Source organism: Armigeres subalbatus, chromosome 2 (assembly GCF_024139115.2).
Source record: "Armigeres subalbatus isolate Guangzhou_Male chromosome 2, GZ_Asu_2, whole genome shotgun sequence".
Lineage (NCBI taxonomy): Eukaryota > Metazoa > Arthropoda > Insecta > Diptera > Culicidae > Armigeres > Armigeres subalbatus.
Window position 1 is genome coordinate 419,913,675 of NC_085140.1, and position 19,243 is coordinate 419,932,917.

The following is a 19,243-nucleotide window of genomic DNA, read 5'->3' on the forward strand; positions in this document are numbered from 1 at the left end:
GGGTAGAAAAGGGTCATTTTTAGTAATTTGCCAATCAACCCTAACTTTCAGGTTCCTCGAGTATTATATTAGGGTTTGGCATAATTTTGAATCCAGTAGTAAAGTGTTCGTAGAGAGGAGTCCTTGTATTTTGTATGTGTGGATTTTGGTGCCACATGGAAACTTTAATTATTTTGTACGGGGGAAGGGCCGTTTGGCCGAAAATTGTTTAGCCGAATATGGCCGAGCAGAGCATTAGGCTGAAAGTTATTAAGCAGAAAGGGTCATATACTCGAATAGGTTATTTGGCCGAATAGACCATTTGTGCCGAAAAGGTCATTTGGCCGAAAAGGTCATTTGGCCGAAAAGCCATTTGACCGAAAGATCATTTGTCTGAATAGGTTATTTCGCCGAATAGGTTATTTGGCCGTGGTTCAGCCAAATCACACCAAGCGCCAACAAAAAATCACCCATTTTTCTGTCAAAAATTTCGTTTATCAGATTTAAGTGATCACAAATCGTATCGGATATCCCTCAACCTTATAACTAAGGATATCCTCTAACAAACGTGCATATGAATTGATATCAAATGATTTCCGTTTCCGTTTTACGAATAAAATATTAGAAGTCAGTTAAAAAGCCGCTTGGTGCGTTTTGGCAGAACCCTGAGCATATGATCGAAAAGACCATTCAACTGAATAGGCTATTTGGCCAAACACGTCATTTGACCAAACAGGTCATTCGGCTGTGAAAAGTGAGAAATAAGAAGTTAGAAGTGATTAGTGAGAAGAGAGGCGTCTCCATTCTCACTCTGCTTTTCTCACTTTGCTCAGTGAGAAGTTATAAGTGAGAAATGAGGAGTGAGAAGTGAGAAGTGAGACGTCTCATTTCTCACTCCTCATATCATACTTCTCACTTTGCATTACTTAGTCTTCATTGTGAGAAGTGAGAGATGAGGAGCGAAAAGTGAGTAGTGAGATGTCTTACTTCTTACTACTTATTTCTCACTTTTACTGTGAAAAGTGAGTAGTGTGAAGTGAGACGTCTCACTTCTCACTTCTCACTGTAAAAAGTGAAAAGTGTGGAGTGAGTAGTGAGACGTCTCACTACTCATTTCGCACTACTCATTTTTTGCTGTGAGAAGTGGGAAATAAGTAGTGAGAAGAGAGAGTCTCACTTTTCACATCTCATTTCTCACTTCTAAAATGACCTATTCGGCCCAATTACCAAGTCGGCCAAATGACCTGTTCGGCCAAATGTCCTATTCGGTCAAATGTCCTATTCGGCCAAATGACTTATTCGGCCGGATGACCCGTTCACCCAAATTACTTTCGACCAGATGGGTTTCGGCCGAATGGTTTGTTCGGCCTAGTGGCATTCGGCCAAATAGCTTTCAGTCGAATGGGTTTCGGCCAAACGACCCTTCCCCATTTTATACAATGGGGTCACTTTTTACGCGGATGTATTTAATCAACTCCTCGATTTATCTCAATTCCCACAACTTTTAAATTACATTTGATTTTTCTTTGATTTTTTGTAGATTATGTTTCCAAAGGCCATAAACAAGCAAAAATAAATCGCATATTGTTCCACCTCGCGTTTTGGATATCACCTCACAACGCTTCCAATACACATCCGTTAAACAATTTTTTTTTCATGTTTCGCTTACAGTAAAGGGATGTGCCAATTTAATTAAAAAAAAATCAAAACCATACACATGTATGAATTTCACCAATATCATTAGTCGAAGTTGTGAAAATTTAAAATTCTAGAAGCAGACATCCACCCAATAGTTCAACTCCTATCTGAAAGGCGAACAGAGTGGTTAGTTGTTATTGGACCGGCAAGCGAGTATCTCCTGCTAGTTTCCGGAAAACGGAACGAGAAAAATGAATTACGGCAATTTAATTATGAAATATGTGCTTTCTTCACTTGATCTATGTGACCCTTTTTGCCGGGGCAACCCACAGCGGCGGCGTGTCATCCTCCAGGCGATCCCCAGCTGGGACGTAAAAACTATCATTATATGGAGCTAGGCAAGAGGTAACGTAACAGAAGGAGCCGAGAGCCAACAGCGAACAGTCAGCGTTGGGAATGGCAAAGTTGCATCCCCACTCTGCTGTTCCCGTGGGTCAAGTTAGCTCGGGTTGTTCTGGCTGCTGGTTTCGTGGTGCAACCCATAACTACTAAACTATATCACTGACTGACTCTGTCGGATGTTGCGGGGGTTGGCCTGCGTGTAGAGCATGCCGTGCGGAAGGGGCCACTATAAATTACACTCTTTATGGGAGATAACGTTATGCGATGTATATTTAAAGAAGCGAATGTGCACGTTTGGTATGTTGTTCACATACTGCTGTATGCAGATGCTGTTGTTCCTTCCTCTGAACTGTTGAGCAAGGACAAACTGTGTATTATTTAAATATTTTTTTTGATAATACCTATTAGGTGAAAATTATAATACAGTTGCATAACAGAGACACTTCAGGATGTATTATCATGTCATTACAGATCATCTATTTAACATGTCTGCGAAAAAGTTTCCCGATGTATTCCGTTACCTATAACAAGGGAACGACTTGGATTCACCTTTCCATTTTGTTCCAAGTTGTTCCAAATTTATTTCATTATGCTTCACTTTCAAGAAGCATATGGTGAAAAAAATAACGTATCTTTATATTGAATTGCAATATCTCGGCACCGGAAAATTGCTGCAAAGATGAAAATTGAAAAAAAGGCAAACTCCCATGCATGAAATGAAACATTGTTGCAATATGTTGCAGTCCTTTTTGTAACTACCCTTTTGGTTTTACCTCTTCAGTTGTGTCTACAGTACATGGTTTTAGGTTGTTGTCAATCAAATTGACTGATTTCGTGCTTAAGTTAAGCACGAAATCAGTCAATTTGATTGACAACATATTGTTTTTCAAATCATTCGTATGCAATCGAGTTGGTATCTATGATATCTATGTTTGCTTGTACTGACCTGATCTTCGGAGAATCTCATCCCGTTCTCCTCCATGCAGGCGCGCATCACATGCTGCAGCTCCAGGTGCTGTATCAGACCGTCACCTGTTTACAGACAGCGAGCGTTGTTCCGGTGCACCACATCGAGTGTAGCATGGAATAAAAGAAACAACCGTAATTAAAACATGTGGATAAGCCATTGCTTGGTGTTATATTTATGGAGTTCATGCGGTTCAGGGATGCTCGGTTTCGTTATCGCACTACTGGGACTGGAACTGCATCCAGGAAACCAGCAGAAACGAACAATGTTGTTGGTTATGTGGTTTTGATTTAGTGTTGACTGTTGGAATAATGAGTTCAAGATAATTTCAAAAACCCCTGTGCGGCGATAATGAAGTGGAATTTTTACTTGATATTGTGACGAGAAAGCTTCATGAGGAGTCAATTAATTATGATAGCGCCAATGAATGAAACAAAAATAGACAAGGAAAAACTAACGTGAAAACAATCCTAAAGATACAAAGACTATATATTAACTATTGTAGTTGTTAAAACTGTCATTCAAACGACATAACCGTTAAAAAAAATTCAATATTTTTTTTATATTTTATAACACGCAGCTAACCACATCATCGAAAGCGGATGCTCAATAAGCATCTCGTTTCCGTAGTGTAGCGGTTATCACGTCTGCTTCACACGCAGAAGGTCCCCGGTTCGAACCCGGGCGGAAACACGCTACTTTTTGTCAACCTCAGTCGTATACGAAATGCAACCTCTGAATGGACCCGCGGACGTTCGTTCTACTTTTAGCCGCCGTTGCCGCTGGTCTCATTTTGAATACTGCGTTGCGCGTCGAAGAGACAGAGGCAGGATAATTACTATCCAAATAAATTAGCCAAAACCGGTGATCAAAAGTGAGTAATGGACTTGGGTTGTCAAATGCTCGCTCACACGGTGGTAATTACCCTGTTCGTTAGCTCGGAAACATCCGAATGTGAGCTTGTAAACATGTTTGTACACTGGCGAATAAGGCGTTGGTAACAAATCCACCGGCCGGTGTTTGGATTTATTTCAACAATTTATGCACCGACAGTCTTGTAATGGTTGATGGTGTGTTCTGTCCTCGGGCAATGGGCAACGATTCGCAGAAGATTTGTATTTGTAGAATTTTGAATTACAACGAGAAACCTGTACTGCTATATGCTAGTAAAACATGTTCTGAAGAATACTCTGCGGATGTTTATCTACAGAAAACTAAATGTCCAAACAAGCATTAAATTAGAACCCAGAAGAGACAGACATTCGAACGTGTTACGACGTAGCCTATACAAAGATATAGAAGATGTCATACAAAGTCTAACTTGGCAAAAAGTTATGGCGACAGCTGGCAACAGCTCAGGATGCGAATCTACCAAGTCGGCCATTTGCATCCTTAAGTAATTTAGTAAATGATTGACGAATGATTATTCTGAATTGTGTTCAATATGAATCAGTGTCACCTTTTGCAATGGGTTGGTCATATGGTCATATTGAAAAAGGTATTTCCCTAGATTACGTACCGATTTACTGACTGTTCATGAGGCTGCTGATGATTATGATGATGGTAATTATGATACTGAATTACATTCATGATGATGAAAGTTAGCATGAAAATGGTGAAAGCGGTAATCAAGCTAAAATAAATCAAATAAATCAAATCTTTCGAATATATACCATCCAAATCATATACTTTGAATAAAAATTTAATTTTATCCTCTGGAGACTGTCCCGCGAACTGATGAATGGCATCGATAAACTCCTGTTGGCGACAGAGCAGTATAAACATGTTGGTTCGGATGTAATAATATACAAGGAAACAATTAACGGCTAAATTATGTTCAAGATGAAACTTTACCTGCAGAGAGATGGAACCGGAGTTATCTTTATCGAAGATCTGGAAGACACGCTCAGTGAAGAAGGGCTGCAACGATAATAAATAAGATTTTGAAGGTGGTATGCGATTGAATTGGTCTTACATTTTTAGATGTGACAATTTTCTTGAACTCCTCTCGTCGAATTTCCTTTTCGTTGCCGACCGTTTTGACGAAAAGCTGCTCCAGCCGTTCCAGGGACGTTTTGTCGAATCCTGTTCGGGGCCTGTGGAGGATAATGGCATCATTGAGCTAGGTAATAAATAGAAGGACTATAAAGGATCTAGTGGATTTCTCGCTTAACTTTTCAAAAGGACCTAAGCATCATTTTTTACATGAATTAATTTGAATAGCGCAATCAACAGAAAAACATGAAAGCTTTTGATTGCAGTACTCATTGTGTTATCTTTCTCTTTGAATAGGTGAAGATTGAATTACAAAATCGTTTGAAGTAGCCTCTCATAATTTTGATGCACTCAGAGTCCAGTGTTGAGGAAAACTATAATCTCAATACTCATGAACGATTAAAATCAATCGTGAGATGAAACCCATCCAACTCAGCACCTTGCAACTGACTCATGGCTGAGTTGAATCATCCATTTAAATCATTGTAGGTTTTCTTTTGTTCTCCTTCGTTGAAACCAGCAGCAAAATTAAATTTCCATGAAGGATTAGAAATTTTCCATAAAAAATAAAGAAATCAATATTTCCATAAAAAAATTAAAAATTTCCACAAAATTATCAATAAAGACCAATACAATTTTTTTCATAAAATAAATATTTTTTTTCACAAAAACTTAAAAACTTTTCCATGAAAAAATCAGTAAAGAGCAATAAAGAAATATATAAAAAAAGCTCAAAATAATTTTCTTAAAGAAATATGAAAAATTCCATAAAAAAATACAAAAAAGCAACAAATCTGATAAAATTTTCCATGAACTTTAAACGCTTTTGAAAAAGGGGTCATCTATGGAAAAATACTCAGTTTTTTTTGGATTTTTTATATTTTTTATGGAATTTTTCATATTTTTTTATTGCTCTTTATTGATTTTTTCGTGGAAAGTTTTTAAGTTTTTTTGAAAAAAAAAAAATTTTGTTGAAAATTTTGTAATTTCTTATTGCTAATATTGATTTATTTATGAAAATTTAGTATTTTTTTCGGGGAACATTTTGATTTATTTATGGAAAATGCAATTTTTGCTTCTAAAAGTGCCAATTTATTTTTGTTTTGTGGAAAATTCTTGATTGTTTATGGAACATTTGCATTATTTGTGGACATTTTATTTTTATTAATTGCTCATGGGGGAGGAATTCCACAAAATTCCTGAATGAGTGTTCCGGAGAATTTCTGTAGAAGCAATTCTTGTAGGCGAAATATTTATTTTTATTTATTCAATAGATTGCAATTGCATAGATAAAATGTCCCCTAAAACCAATTATTATACAAACATGGACAAAGTAAACTTATAATACTGGAATCAGAATACATAAGAAATACATCAACACAATAAAACAGGACTTAGCAATCTTCAGTTTTTGTGTTAATTTGTGCCTCGAAAGTATGCTGCGAAAAGTCGTTGTAGAGCAGCTGGCGATGGATTAAAATCAAAGAGATGGAACACTGCGTTGAAATTGGAATATCCCAGAGCTTCCCAGAGCAGGGGTTAACCTTTCCGTCCCCAACGTCTGTTTTTAGAGGCTTTCAAAATTCTAAACTGCTGTAAAAATCGCATTTCGTGACCGATTCTTTCGCAACAAGTTGCATTCCATGCGGATGGATCCCAATTTACGATTTATACTAGTTTTTAGGCTATCCATAGTACGGTTCCATAATTATTCCAAATTTCGTTGAAGTCAGTTGTCCTCGGAATAAGTGGACATTTACAAATTTAAGTCGAAACAAGTCGTGCGACACCTCGAACTTCATGATTTCACAAAGCAATGATGGGAATAATATTTTTAGGACTCCTGGCCCACTCGGACTCGTGCGACACTTCAAACTTTATGATTTTACAAAGCAATGATGGGAATGATATTTTTAGGGTTCCTGGTCCACTCGGATCCATTCCGGCCACAATCCGGAGGACCTAAGGAATGGCCATTTTTTAAATTGATTCAAAATAGGTCGTGTGACACCTCAAGCTTCATGATTTCACGAAGCAATGATGGGAATGTTACAAGGGCGTTGCCAAAGGGGGCAGGTTGGGGCAAAACAACTCGAAAAATTTCGGGCTCAAGAATTTTCCTTGAAACCCTTCTAGAAGCTCCCCTGGAAACTTCTAAATTTCTTCGGAAACTTATCCACAAAGTCCTCTGAATATCGTTCGAAAATCTTTCTCATGTAATTGTTTTTTCTCTTTATCTAGAAACCCCTCACTAAATATGTTTTTTTAAGAAATTCATAAGGAAATTCCTTGAAGCTTTCTTTTCTTCTCCAATTTTTCCTTCTAGAAATTTCTTTGGCTATTCTTCCAGAAAAATCTCCGACATTTCCTTCAGGAATACTTGTAAATCTATAAGAAATCCCTTCGGAAATTCTTTTAGGAACTTCTCCGGGCATTCCTCCAGGAACTCTTCCTTTAATTCCTCCAGGATAACTTTCAGGAGTTTTTCCGGGAATACCTCCATAAATTTAATAGCGAAATCCTCTAGGATTTCATTCTGGAATTACTTCAAAATATCCTTCAAGAATTCATCTAAAAATTTCTTTAGAAATTTCTCCAGGAATTCGTCCATGTATTTCCTCGGAAATTCTTCCAGGTATATTCCCGGGAATTGCTTCAGGTACTTCTCCAGGAATTACTTCAGGAATTTCTCCCGCGGAATTGTCCTAGAATGCTTTCCGGACTTCACTAGAAAATTACTCCAGAATTTCATTCGGATATTAATTTGAGAGTTCCTCCAAGATATCTTCCAAGAGTTCTTCCAGGAATTTCTTCAGAGCTAACCTCCGGGAATCCATCCGGTAATTTCTTCAGCATTTCATCTGGGAATCTGCATTAATTCCTCCTGGTATTTTTTCCGGGAATTCCTTCAGATATTTATCCAGAAATTCCTTCATGAACTTCTCCAAGAATAAGTTCAGGACTTTTTTTGTAAGAATTCTTCCGGAAGTGCTTATGGGAGTTCCTCCGGGAGCTCCTCCAGGAGTTTTTCCAAGAGTTTCTGCGGGAATCCATCCAAGAACTTCACAGGGAATTTCTGGAGGATATATGGCAGGAATTTCACGGGAAATGGGATTTCGGAAGTTCCTCTAGAAATTCAACTTCGGGTATTCCAACGGCTGTTCCTCTGAAAATTCCTCCGGGAATTACAGCAGTAGCTTCTCCAGGAATTCATTCAGGCTTTTTTTGGGAATTTATCTACAAAATCCTCCATAAGTTCCTCGGAGAATTTCTTTGGTAGTTCCTCCGAGAGATCCTTTGAGAATTCTTCCAGTAGTTCCTCCTGGAATTCTTACGGAAGTTTATTTGGGAGTTCATCCAGGAGTTTTTACGAGAGTTACTCTAGAAATTCTTTCTGTAGTTTTTTAAGAAATTCCTCCAGAAGTTCCACCGGAAGTTCCTCCAAAACTTCCTCTGATTATTTCTCCGGAAATTCCTCCAGAAATTCCTCCGGAAATTAATCCAGGAGTTCCTTCTGAGAGGAACACTCGGAAGAACTGCCGGTGAAATTTCCGGAGGAATGCTCATAGAAACTGCCGGTGGATCTTCCGGAGAAATTCCCGTAGGAACTACCGGAGGAGCTCCCGTAAGAACTCCCGGAGCAATTTCAGGAGGAACTCCTAGAAGAATTCTTAGAGGAACTCCCAGAGAAACTATTGGAAAAACATTGGGAGGAATTTCCAGCAAAATTTCTGAAGAAGGCCCAAATGATTTCCTGAAAAAAACCCTGCATGATTTCCTAGAAGAGCTACTGGTTGAACTCCCGGAGGAGCTCCCAGATAACCACCCGGATTAATTGCTTGTGGAATTCCCGGAGGAACTCTCGGAGGAATTCTTGAAATAACTTCCGGAGAAATTTCTGAAAAAAAAACTCCAGGGAGAATATTCAAATGAACCCCCGAAGGAACTGCCAGTGAAACTACCAGAAGAATTCACGGAAAAATTCTTGGATAATTCATCTTATAGACAAATCTCGTCTAGCTGAAACCTTTCTAGGGGTTTGTAACTGAATCATCATCATCATCAGAGGTCCTCCCGGAGAATTCCTTGAGGAGCTCCCAGAGAAATTCTCGGTGGAGCTTCTGGAGGATGTTCTATATAAATTCCTGAAGAAGCCTAAATGAATTCCAGAAAGAAAACTTGAATGAATTCCCGGAGGCAATTCTGGAGAAATTCCCGTAAGAATTTTCAGAGGAACCCCCGGAATAATTCTCAGAAAAAAAAATCCTGCAGGAACTCTTTGAGAAACTATGTAAAATCATGAAGTTTGAGGTGTCGCACGACCTATTTTGAATCAATTTAGTAAATGGCCATTCCGTAGGTCCTCCGGATTATGGCCGGAATGGATCCAAGTGGGCCAGGAACCCTAAAAATATCATTCCCGTCATTGCTTTGTAAAATCATGAAGTTTGAAGTGTCGCACGACCTATTTTGAATCAATTTAGAAAACGGCCATTCCGTAGGTCCCCAGAATGTGACCGATGTGGCCAGATTGAGTCCGAGTGGGCCAGGAGTCCTAAAAATATCATTCCCATCATTGCTTTGTGAAATCATGAAGTTTGAGGTGTCGCACGACCTGTTTTGACTTAAAATTGTAAATTAGCATTAGCATTAGCATTAGCATTGAGCATTTCGCACAAATTCGTAGGTGGTACAAGCCAAGACTATTGTATGAGAGTAGTATCACTTTCATCCGTTACCACAGATATTGATTTGGGACTAATCGCTATCTTTTAGATGGAAGCAATGCACTCTCCAATAGTCGAGATCTGTCCTGGCCACGTCCTTGCGAATGCTGAGGAAGGAAGGATGGTTAGTTGGACACCTACTTAAGAAAGATGCAGAGAACTCTACAACCTCTCATAGGTGCCACGGGAGGTTTTGGGATTGTGTGGAAGGTTACAACAGTAGGAATCGTTTTGGTAGAACGTGAAACACGGAAAGAACTAAGATAGAAATACAAAGTAGGAAAGGGACGAGCCTGGAATTGAACCCACGACCTCCTGCTTATAAGGCAGAAGTGGTAGTCACTAGACCACCGAGCTCGTCTGTTTTGACTTAAAATTGTAAATGGCCACTTTTTCCGGGGACAACTGACCCCAACGGAATCTGGAATAATTCTAGAACCGTACTGTGGATAGCCTCGAAACTAGTATAAAGGAAAAACTGGGATCCATCCGGATGGAATGCAACTTGTTGCGAAAGAATCGGGCAAGAAATGCGGTTTTTACAGCAGTTTAGATTTTTGAAAGGCCTCCACTAGAAACGAATCCACTATCTCATTATACGTAAATCTACGTTCATTTGTGGTCGTGTTTTTGATTACAACCTTCTACTTTTTCCCTGCCTGTCCTGATGCGTTGAGACTGTCTGAACGCATTGGGTTCACGAAATGGTAATATAAAACTAGCAAATGTCAGCATGCAAATTCAGAACTTCAATTCTATCATCAATTTCCAGTGTGATAGAATTTCTCTCACGTTATCAGTCCAAACTATTTAAAGTGTGAAGAAAATTATTTTGAGCTTTTTAGTGGAATGTCTTCACTTGTCATAAGACGAGTTTGTACAATCCCATTGAATTCCACCACTTATTGTATCTTGACAGATACGTATTTCGACCTTAACAGTAAGGCCGTCTTCAGTGCCTCGTGAGTCGAGTAAAGTACGAAACACTGAAGACGGCCTTACTGTTGAGGTCGAAATACGTATCTGTCAAGATACAATTAAGTGGTGGAATTCAATGGGATTGTACAAACTCGTCTTATGACAAGTATTTAAAGTGCCAAAGAGACACAGACAATCAAGATTTGCTTCGTAAAGGATTTGTCCATGGCGTCCGGATTAAGGTACGAGGTTGAAACCGTAGAAATTGGACCGCGGGAATTTCATTCGACATTTTCGAGCCAAGCACATAGAGCTCAGCCGCGTGCGTGAATTACTAAAGGACGATGAAAATGGATACAGGGTGGATGCGAAAAAGCGGCAATTATGCAAAGTACACGTTGCCATTGATCATCAAACCGTAGCGGAGCTACCAATCAGCATGACAGGAGTTGAAGGTGTCCCTGTCTAAAAAGTGAACACGGAAAATAATAATGAAGCACCTCGACGTCTGCGCAAAACAAGTAAAAATGGAAAAAGTACCAGGTAACCTGCTTTCATTAAAAATTGATTCCGCTTCTCGTTACGAGCGACACGTTTTAGGCAATAATATCCTGTTTTGGAATGGTGCAGATGTGGTCAATCACACCCTGCCTATGTCTGTATGATTTATTGAATTATGATGCCAGAGTTGGAGCCCTCCACATACTACGTGGACAAGCATTTATCAGCCTTAAGGTAGGCAATTATCATTGAGAACCACTTTTAAACAAATATAGCAGATGATATCGAGAAAGGCATTTCCTCTTGGATTTTCTAATCATTTCTTATAGACAGATTTGTTATCAAGTGTTTGAGGTCGATGAAAAGTTTCTGCATGATATTTTGCTGCCAATTCCTCATCAAGGCAAAGTTCCTAATAATAGTGACATGATATAAATCGTGATAATCAACATCTTCGGGAGTCTCGCTGTGTCCGGTGTTCCATCCGGACTGTCAATGTTCACTAACTTTCTGGCAGTGGTGTCCTTGAAAGGATAGAACCAGACCAAAAAGCTTTCATAAATAACCGTTTAAAGAAAGGAACTACGGTCGGCTCGAAAATCCCAGAAAAATTGCTTACGTAAGTGAGTCATCTTTCGAGGAATTGCTTCTCATTGTTATTTTCAACTTTCTTCGCAGTTATTTTCGATTCATAACAAAACAAGACACCATTTCGATCTTTTCGTATCAGACAAACTCTGTTCAATCCGTTGAACGGTATTGGTGCTTTCTCGTTTTTTTATAAACAGTAAATGAGTTTCTCTCGGAGGAACTACACGACGAGAAAGGCAATATCACCGCTAGGTAGATTAATTAGAGTAGCAAAACTTTTTTCTTAGTTTTGATGGGGAAGACGAAGGTATACTTGCCACACGCAATAAATCCTGCCTGTCGGCTGGACAGACGTAGAAAGACGAATTGGTCGACATCATCCTACACACGATCGCAATATACAGCCCCTCGCCGTAATTGATGACATCAAAAGAAGTCATTCATCTTTCATTCGGTGTCAGAAGAGCGATGTCCGTTTACCATTTTGAGTGGGGGACTACTAAGTGGCGCTTGTTAAAGTTTTTATTCACTTGCAGAATCCGTTCGCTAAACTGTTTTAGCAGACCTGCGAGGTTGATCTCAAATCCCCGTGGCCTTTTAGTTATATCACCGAATTCAGTCTCATTCAAAAGTGGATAATTTTTTCCTCTATCCCACCCAAAAGATCCCATTCAATCCGCAACTATTTGATGTTGGTGTGATAGACAATGTCAGCCATTCAGCTACTAATCTCCATCTTCGGAACGGTTCAGGTACAGCGGTCCTTTAGAAGAGTAATAGCTCTTCTTTGATCACGCAAACACTCCGTCGTGACTTGTCCGAGCTTTGGCAAAGTCCGTGTATTTTCTATTTACCAAACGACTTAATAGCTAACAACAACAAATCCATGGCACCGAACAACCTGGCATATAAATCTTCCTGCGATAGTAACCGGCCGATACCGAAGACCCCAAGAATATTATGAGAAAGCATCGCTGGACCACAAACAAGCAGTGGATCGCAACATCTCATATCTGTCAAAACTGATCACGATCGACATGGGACCGAACTCGCGAATCACGCGCAAACCAGACCCAGAAGAGATGGCAAACGCTAATAATATTTGAGCCCCTTTCAGCACATGCAGCGAAACGAGTAGGAGGAGGTTGACTGGCGAAAATCTAAGATCACGATCCGGTCCGATTCACAGTGCAAATAGTGCGCATCAGATTAGGCTCGAGTTTATAGCTGCATCACGCAAAAGTTGGCGCGCAAATTAGAAGCCAATTGGTATTTGCGGTATTGCAGACGGTTGGCTTGCGGTGGCGTTAAGGCGGTCGAGCGGACCCAGCTTCCAGGTTATAGGTTAGGTTGGTACGGTACAGTAGGAGAAACCCACCGTTGAAGAGGAATTTCTGCCGGCAGCTACGGAGGAATCCGTTTTGGGTGCACGGCCGGCTTGGCGAGCGCACACGCAACATCGGCTGTCTGTGGGTTAGATTGACATGGCGAGATTAGATTTCGTGCCGGTGCCGATATAACGGGGGCGCTTTTGGTCCAGCAGGTGCCTTAAATAGCAGACTAGATTATCGGTAATTATGGATTTATTTAACGAATTGGCATAATCGAACAGTTGGAATCGCATGATTAATTCAATGTCTTCGGCATAATACGCCTTTTCGAAGATTTTTATGAACGGAAGATAAGTTATTTAATTAACGTTGCATCTTTTCGTAAATTCGTTACGGATGTGAGCTTTTCATCGGCAGAGTAATAACAAATCACAAAAAAAAACTAAGTGGAAAGGAAAGCTTTTCAGGACTCATTGGTTTTGAACTGGATTGGGTCTCGATTAAATTTGGTTTGGATTTGGATTGAATTTGGATTGGATTTCAATTGGATTTGGATTAGATAGGATGTAGATTGGATTGGAATTGGATATAGATTGCATATGGATTGTATTAAATTTGGATTTGTATTGAATTTGGAGTTGAATTCAGATTGGATTCGGACTGGATTGGGTTTCGATTAAACTTGGATGGGAGTTGGATTGTGATTGAATTTGAATTTGATTGAAAGTAAATTGGATTTGGATTTGAATTCGGATTTGGATTGGATTTGAATTTAATTTAGAATGGATTGCAATTGGATTTGGATCGACTTTGAATTGGATGTAGATTGTATATAAATTGTATTGATATTGGATTGGATTTGAATTGGATTCCGGTTGAATTTGGATTGGTTTTGGATTGAATTTGTATTGGTTTTGGATTGGATTTGGATTGGTTTTGGATTCAATTTGGATTGGTTTTGGATTGAATTTGGATTGGTTTTGGATTGGTTTTTATTGGATTTTGGATTAGATTTGGACTGCATTTGGATTGGATTTGGATTGGATTTGGATTGGATTTGGATTGGATTTGGATTAGATTTGGACTGCATTTGGACTGCATTTGGATTGGATTTGAATTGGATTTGGATTGGATTTGGATTGGATTTGGATTATATTTGGACTGCATATGGACTGCATTTGGATTGGATTTGAACTGACCTGGATTGACCGACTGGATCTGACTGGACTGGATTTGGACTGATCTTGACTGACCTGATCTGACTGGACTGGATCTGGATTGACCTGGACTGACCTGGACTGACTGGATCTGGACTGATTTGACTGACTTGGACTGATCTGGATCGACCTGACTGGATTGGACCAGACCTGACTGGATCTTGACTGACCTGGACTGGATCTGGACTGATCTGACTGATCTGACTGACCTGGACTGGATCTGGACTGACTGACCGACTTGGACTGACTGACCTGACTGACTGACTGATCCCGCCGAACCTGAACTGGTTTGGATCGAACCTGGTACTGGCTCTGGACTGATCTGGACTGGCCTTTAGATCCAACCTGGACTGGTTTTGGACTGAACCTGACTGGCCTGACTGGCTCTCATTGATCTTTGGATCAGATCTGGACCGCACTCTGGACTGGATCTGGACTGGACCTGGACTGGATCTGGACTGAAACTGGGACTGACTGACCTGACTGACTGGACCGACCTGACTAGATCTGGACCGCACTTGACTGGATCTGAACCGACCTGGACTGACCTGACCGACTGGACTGACCTTGGACCTGGATCTTGACCGATCTGGACTGATCTGGACTGACCTGGACTGACCTGGACTGGATCTGGACTGGATCTGGACTGACCTGACCGATCTGGACTGGACCTGGACTGATCTTGGACTGGATCTGGACTGGATCTGGACTGATCTTGACTGGATCGACTGGATCTGACTGACTGGACCTGGACTGGATCTGGACTGACCTGGACTGACCAACTGGATCTGACTGACCGACTGGACTGGACTGGACTTGACCGACCTGACCGACCTGACTGGACTGGACCTGGACTGACCTTGGACCGACCTGACTGGATCTGGACTGGACTCTGACTGGATCTGACTGATCTGGACTGACCTGACCGGATCTGGACTGACTGGACTGGACCTGGATCTGGACACCTGGACCGACCTTGGACTGGATCTGACTGATCTGACTGACCGACTGATCTGACTGACTCTGGACTGACCTGACCGATCTGGACTGGATCTGGACTGGATCTGGACTGACTGGACTGATCTGGACTGATCTGGACTGACCTGGACTGACTGATCTGGACTGGATCGGACTGGACCTGACTGACTCTTGGACTGGATCTGACTGATCTGGACTGGATCTGACTGGATCTGGACTGACCTGACTGGACTGGATCGACTGGACTGGATTGACTGGACTGGACTGGACCTTGGACTGGACCTGGACTGGATCTGGACTGGATCTGGACTGGATCTGACTGGACCTGGACTGACCTGGACTGACTTGACCTGACTTGACTGGATTTGGACCGACCTGGACTGGATCTGACCAATTTTGACTGGATTTGACTGATCTGACTGGATCCTGGACTGGACTGACTGGATCTGGACTGGATCGGACTGACCTGACTGGATCTGGACTGACCTGGACTGGATCTGACCGACCTTGACTGGATCTGGACTGGATCTGACTGAACTGACTGGATCTGGACTGACCTGGACTGACTGACTGGATCTGGACTGACTGGACTGACCGACCTTGGACTTGACTGGATCTGACCTGATCGGATCTGGACTGACTTGACTGGACCTTGGACTGACCTGGACTGACCTGGACTGATCTGGACTGGATCTGGACTGGACCTGGACTGATCTTGACCGATCTGGACTGACCTGGACTGACTGGACTGGATCTGGACTGACCTGGACTGACCTGACCGACCTGGACTGGACCTGGACTGGACCTGGACTGGATCTGGACTGACCTGACTGGATCTGGACCGATCTGGACTGATCTGACTGGATCTTGGACCGACCTGGACTGACCTGACTGGATCTGGACTGGATCTGACCGACCTGACTGACTGGATCTTGGACTGGATCTGGACTGGATCTGGACTGGATCTGGACTGATCTGGACTGATCGGACTGACCTGACTGGATCTGACTGGACTGACTGATCTGGACTGGATCTGGACTGACCTGGACTGACCTGGACTGGATCTGACTGATCTGACTGGATCTGGACTGATCTGGACTGGATCTGACTGACTTGACTGGATCTGACTGGACCTGGACTGGATCTGACCGACTTGACTGATCTGGACTGGATCTGACTGACCTGACCGACCTGGACTGGATCTGGACTGATCTGGACTGACCTGGACTGGATCTGACCGATTGACTGACTCGACTGGATCTGGACTGACCGGACTTGGATCTGGACTGGATCTGACTGGATCTGACTGACTGGACTGGATCTGGACTGGATCTGGACTGACCTGACTGACTGGACTGACCTGACCGACCTGGACTGATCTGGACTGGATCTGGACTGACCTGGACTGACTTGGACTGGACCTGACTGACCTGGACTGACCTGGACTGGACCTGACTGACCTGACTGATCTGACTGACTGGATCTGACTGACCTGGACTGGATCTGGACTGATCTGGACTCGATCTGGACTGATCTGGACTGACCTGGACTGGATCGACTGATCTGGACTGGATCTGGACTGGATCTGACTGGATCTGACTGACCGATCTGGACTGGATTCCCGACCTTGGACTGGATCTGGACCTGACTGATCTGGACTGACCTGGACTGACTCTGACTGACCTGACTGACCTGACTGGACCTGGACTGGACTGACCTGACTGGACCTGGACTGGACCTGGACTGGATCTGGACTGACTGGACTGATCTGGACTGACCTGACTGACCTGGACTGGATCTGGACTGACCTGGACTGGATCTGGACTGGACCTGGACTGACCTGGACTGGACTCGACTGACCTGGACTGGATCTGGACTGACTGGACTGACCTTGACTGACTGGACCGATCTGGACTGACTTGACCTGACTGATCTGGACCGACTGACCGACCTGGACTGATCTGGACCGACTCTGACTGATCTGGACTGATCTGGACTGGATCCTTGACCGGACTGACCTGGATCTGACTGGATCTGGACTGACCTGACTGGATCTGGACTGGATCTGACTGGATCTGACTGGACTGATCTGACTGACCTGGACTGGACCTGACTTGACTCAATTGACTGACTGACTGACCTGACTGGACTGACCGACTGACCTGACTGGACTTGGACTGAACTGGACCGACCTGGACTGGATCTGGACTGGATCTGGACTGGACCTGACTGGATCTGGACTGACCGATCTGGACTGACCTGACTGACCTGATCTGGACCGACCTGGACTGATCTGGACTGGACTGACTGGATCTGGACTGGATCTGACTGGATCTGGACTGGATCTGGACTGACCTGGACTGGACTGGACCGACCTGGACTCGGATCTTGACTGGACTGACCTCGACCTGATCTGACCTGACTGGACCGATCGACTGACCTGACTGGATCTGGACTGGATCTGGACTGACCTGACTGACCTGGACTGATCTGGACTGACCTGGACTGACCTGACTGATCTGGACTGACCTGGACTGACCTGGACTGACTTGACTGACCTGACTGACTGGATCTGACTGACCTGGACTGGATTCGACTGGACTGGATCTGGACTGACCTGGACTTGACTGACCTGACTGACTGACCTGACTGACTGATCGACCTGGACTGGATCTGGACTGACCTGGACTGGATCTGGACTGATCTGGACTGATCTGGACTGACCTGACTGGACTGACCTTGGGATCGACCTGGACTGATCGATCTGGACTGGATCTGGACCGATCTGACCGATCTGGACTGACCTGGACTGACCTGGACTGGACCTGGACTGGATCTGGACCGGACTTGACCGATCTGACTGACTGGACTGACCTGGATCGACTGACCTGGACTGACCTGACCGATCCTGGACTGGACCTGACTGATCTGAATTCTGACTGACCTGGATCTGGACCGACCTGGACTGACCTGGATCTGGACCGATTTGGACTGACCTGACTGGACCTGGACCGATCTGGACCGGATCTGGACTGACCTGACTGACCTGGACTGAACCTGGACTGACCTGACTGACCTGGACTGGACCTGACCGATCTGGACCGACCTGGACTGATCTGACTCGATCTGGACTGACCTGACCGACCTGGACTGACCTTGACTGGACCTGACTGGATCTGGACTGACCTGGACTGACCTGGACTGGATCTGGACTGACCTTGGACTGACCTGACTGGATCTGCTCGTGATCTGAATCTTGACTGGATCTTGATCTGACCGATCTGGACTGGACTCTGACTGGATCTGACTGACCTGACTGGATCTGGACTGGATCTGGACTGACCTGACTGGATCTGGACTGATCTGGACTGGATCTTGACTGGATCTGGACTGACCTGACCGACTGGACTGGATCTGGACTGATCTGGACTGGATCTGGACTGACCTGGACTGACTTGGACTGACCTGGACTGATCTGGACTGACTCTGGACTGACCTGACTGGATCTGGACTGGATCTGGACTGACCTGACTGACCTGACTGGATCTGGACTGGATCTGACTGGACCTGACTGACCTGACTGGATCTGGACTGACCTGGACTGACCTGGACCTGGACTCTGGACTGACTGGACCGACTGGACCGACTGGACTGGATCGGACTGGACTTGACCTGACTGGATCTGGACTGGACCGACCGACTGACCTGGACCGATCCTGGACCGACCTGACTGGATCTTGGACTGATCTGGACTGGATCTGACCTGACTGACTTGACTGACCTGGACTGACCTGGACTGACCTGGACTGACCTGACTGACTGGACTGGACTGGATCTGGACTGATCGGACTGACCTGGACTGGATCTGGACTGACCGACCTTGACTGGACTGGACTGACTGGACTGATCTGACTGGATCTGGACTGGATCTGGACTGACTGACCGACCTGGACTGACCTGACTGGATCTGGACTGACCTGGACTGACCTGACCGATCTG

General features: G+C 43.4%; 1 protein-coding gene and 1 non-coding gene across 2 annotated transcripts in view; one reads left to right on the forward strand and one right to left on the reverse strand.

The window, feature by feature from the left end:
• Positions 1 to 19,243, reverse strand: part of LOC134213431 (NADPH oxidase 5) — a 335,835-nt gene that overhangs the window by 43,739 nt on the left and 272,853 nt on the right. Inside the window, exons 5-8 of the mRNA XM_062692477.1 lie at positions 4,962 to 5,082; positions 4,841 to 4,906; positions 4,660 to 4,744; positions 2,966 to 3,051 (exon numbers count right to left, since the gene is read on the reverse strand). Of these exons, the coding sequence (XP_062548461.1) occupies positions 2,966 to 3,051; positions 4,660 to 4,744; positions 4,841 to 4,906; positions 4,962 to 5,082 (358 nt within the window). The remainder of the gene's footprint in view (positions 1 to 2,965; positions 3,052 to 4,659; positions 4,745 to 4,840; positions 4,907 to 4,961; positions 5,083 to 19,243) is intronic.
• Positions 3,607 to 3,679, forward strand: Trnav-cac (transfer RNA valine (anticodon CAC)). Its single transcript has one exon. It is a non-coding gene; the product is annotated as a tRNA-Val (tRNA).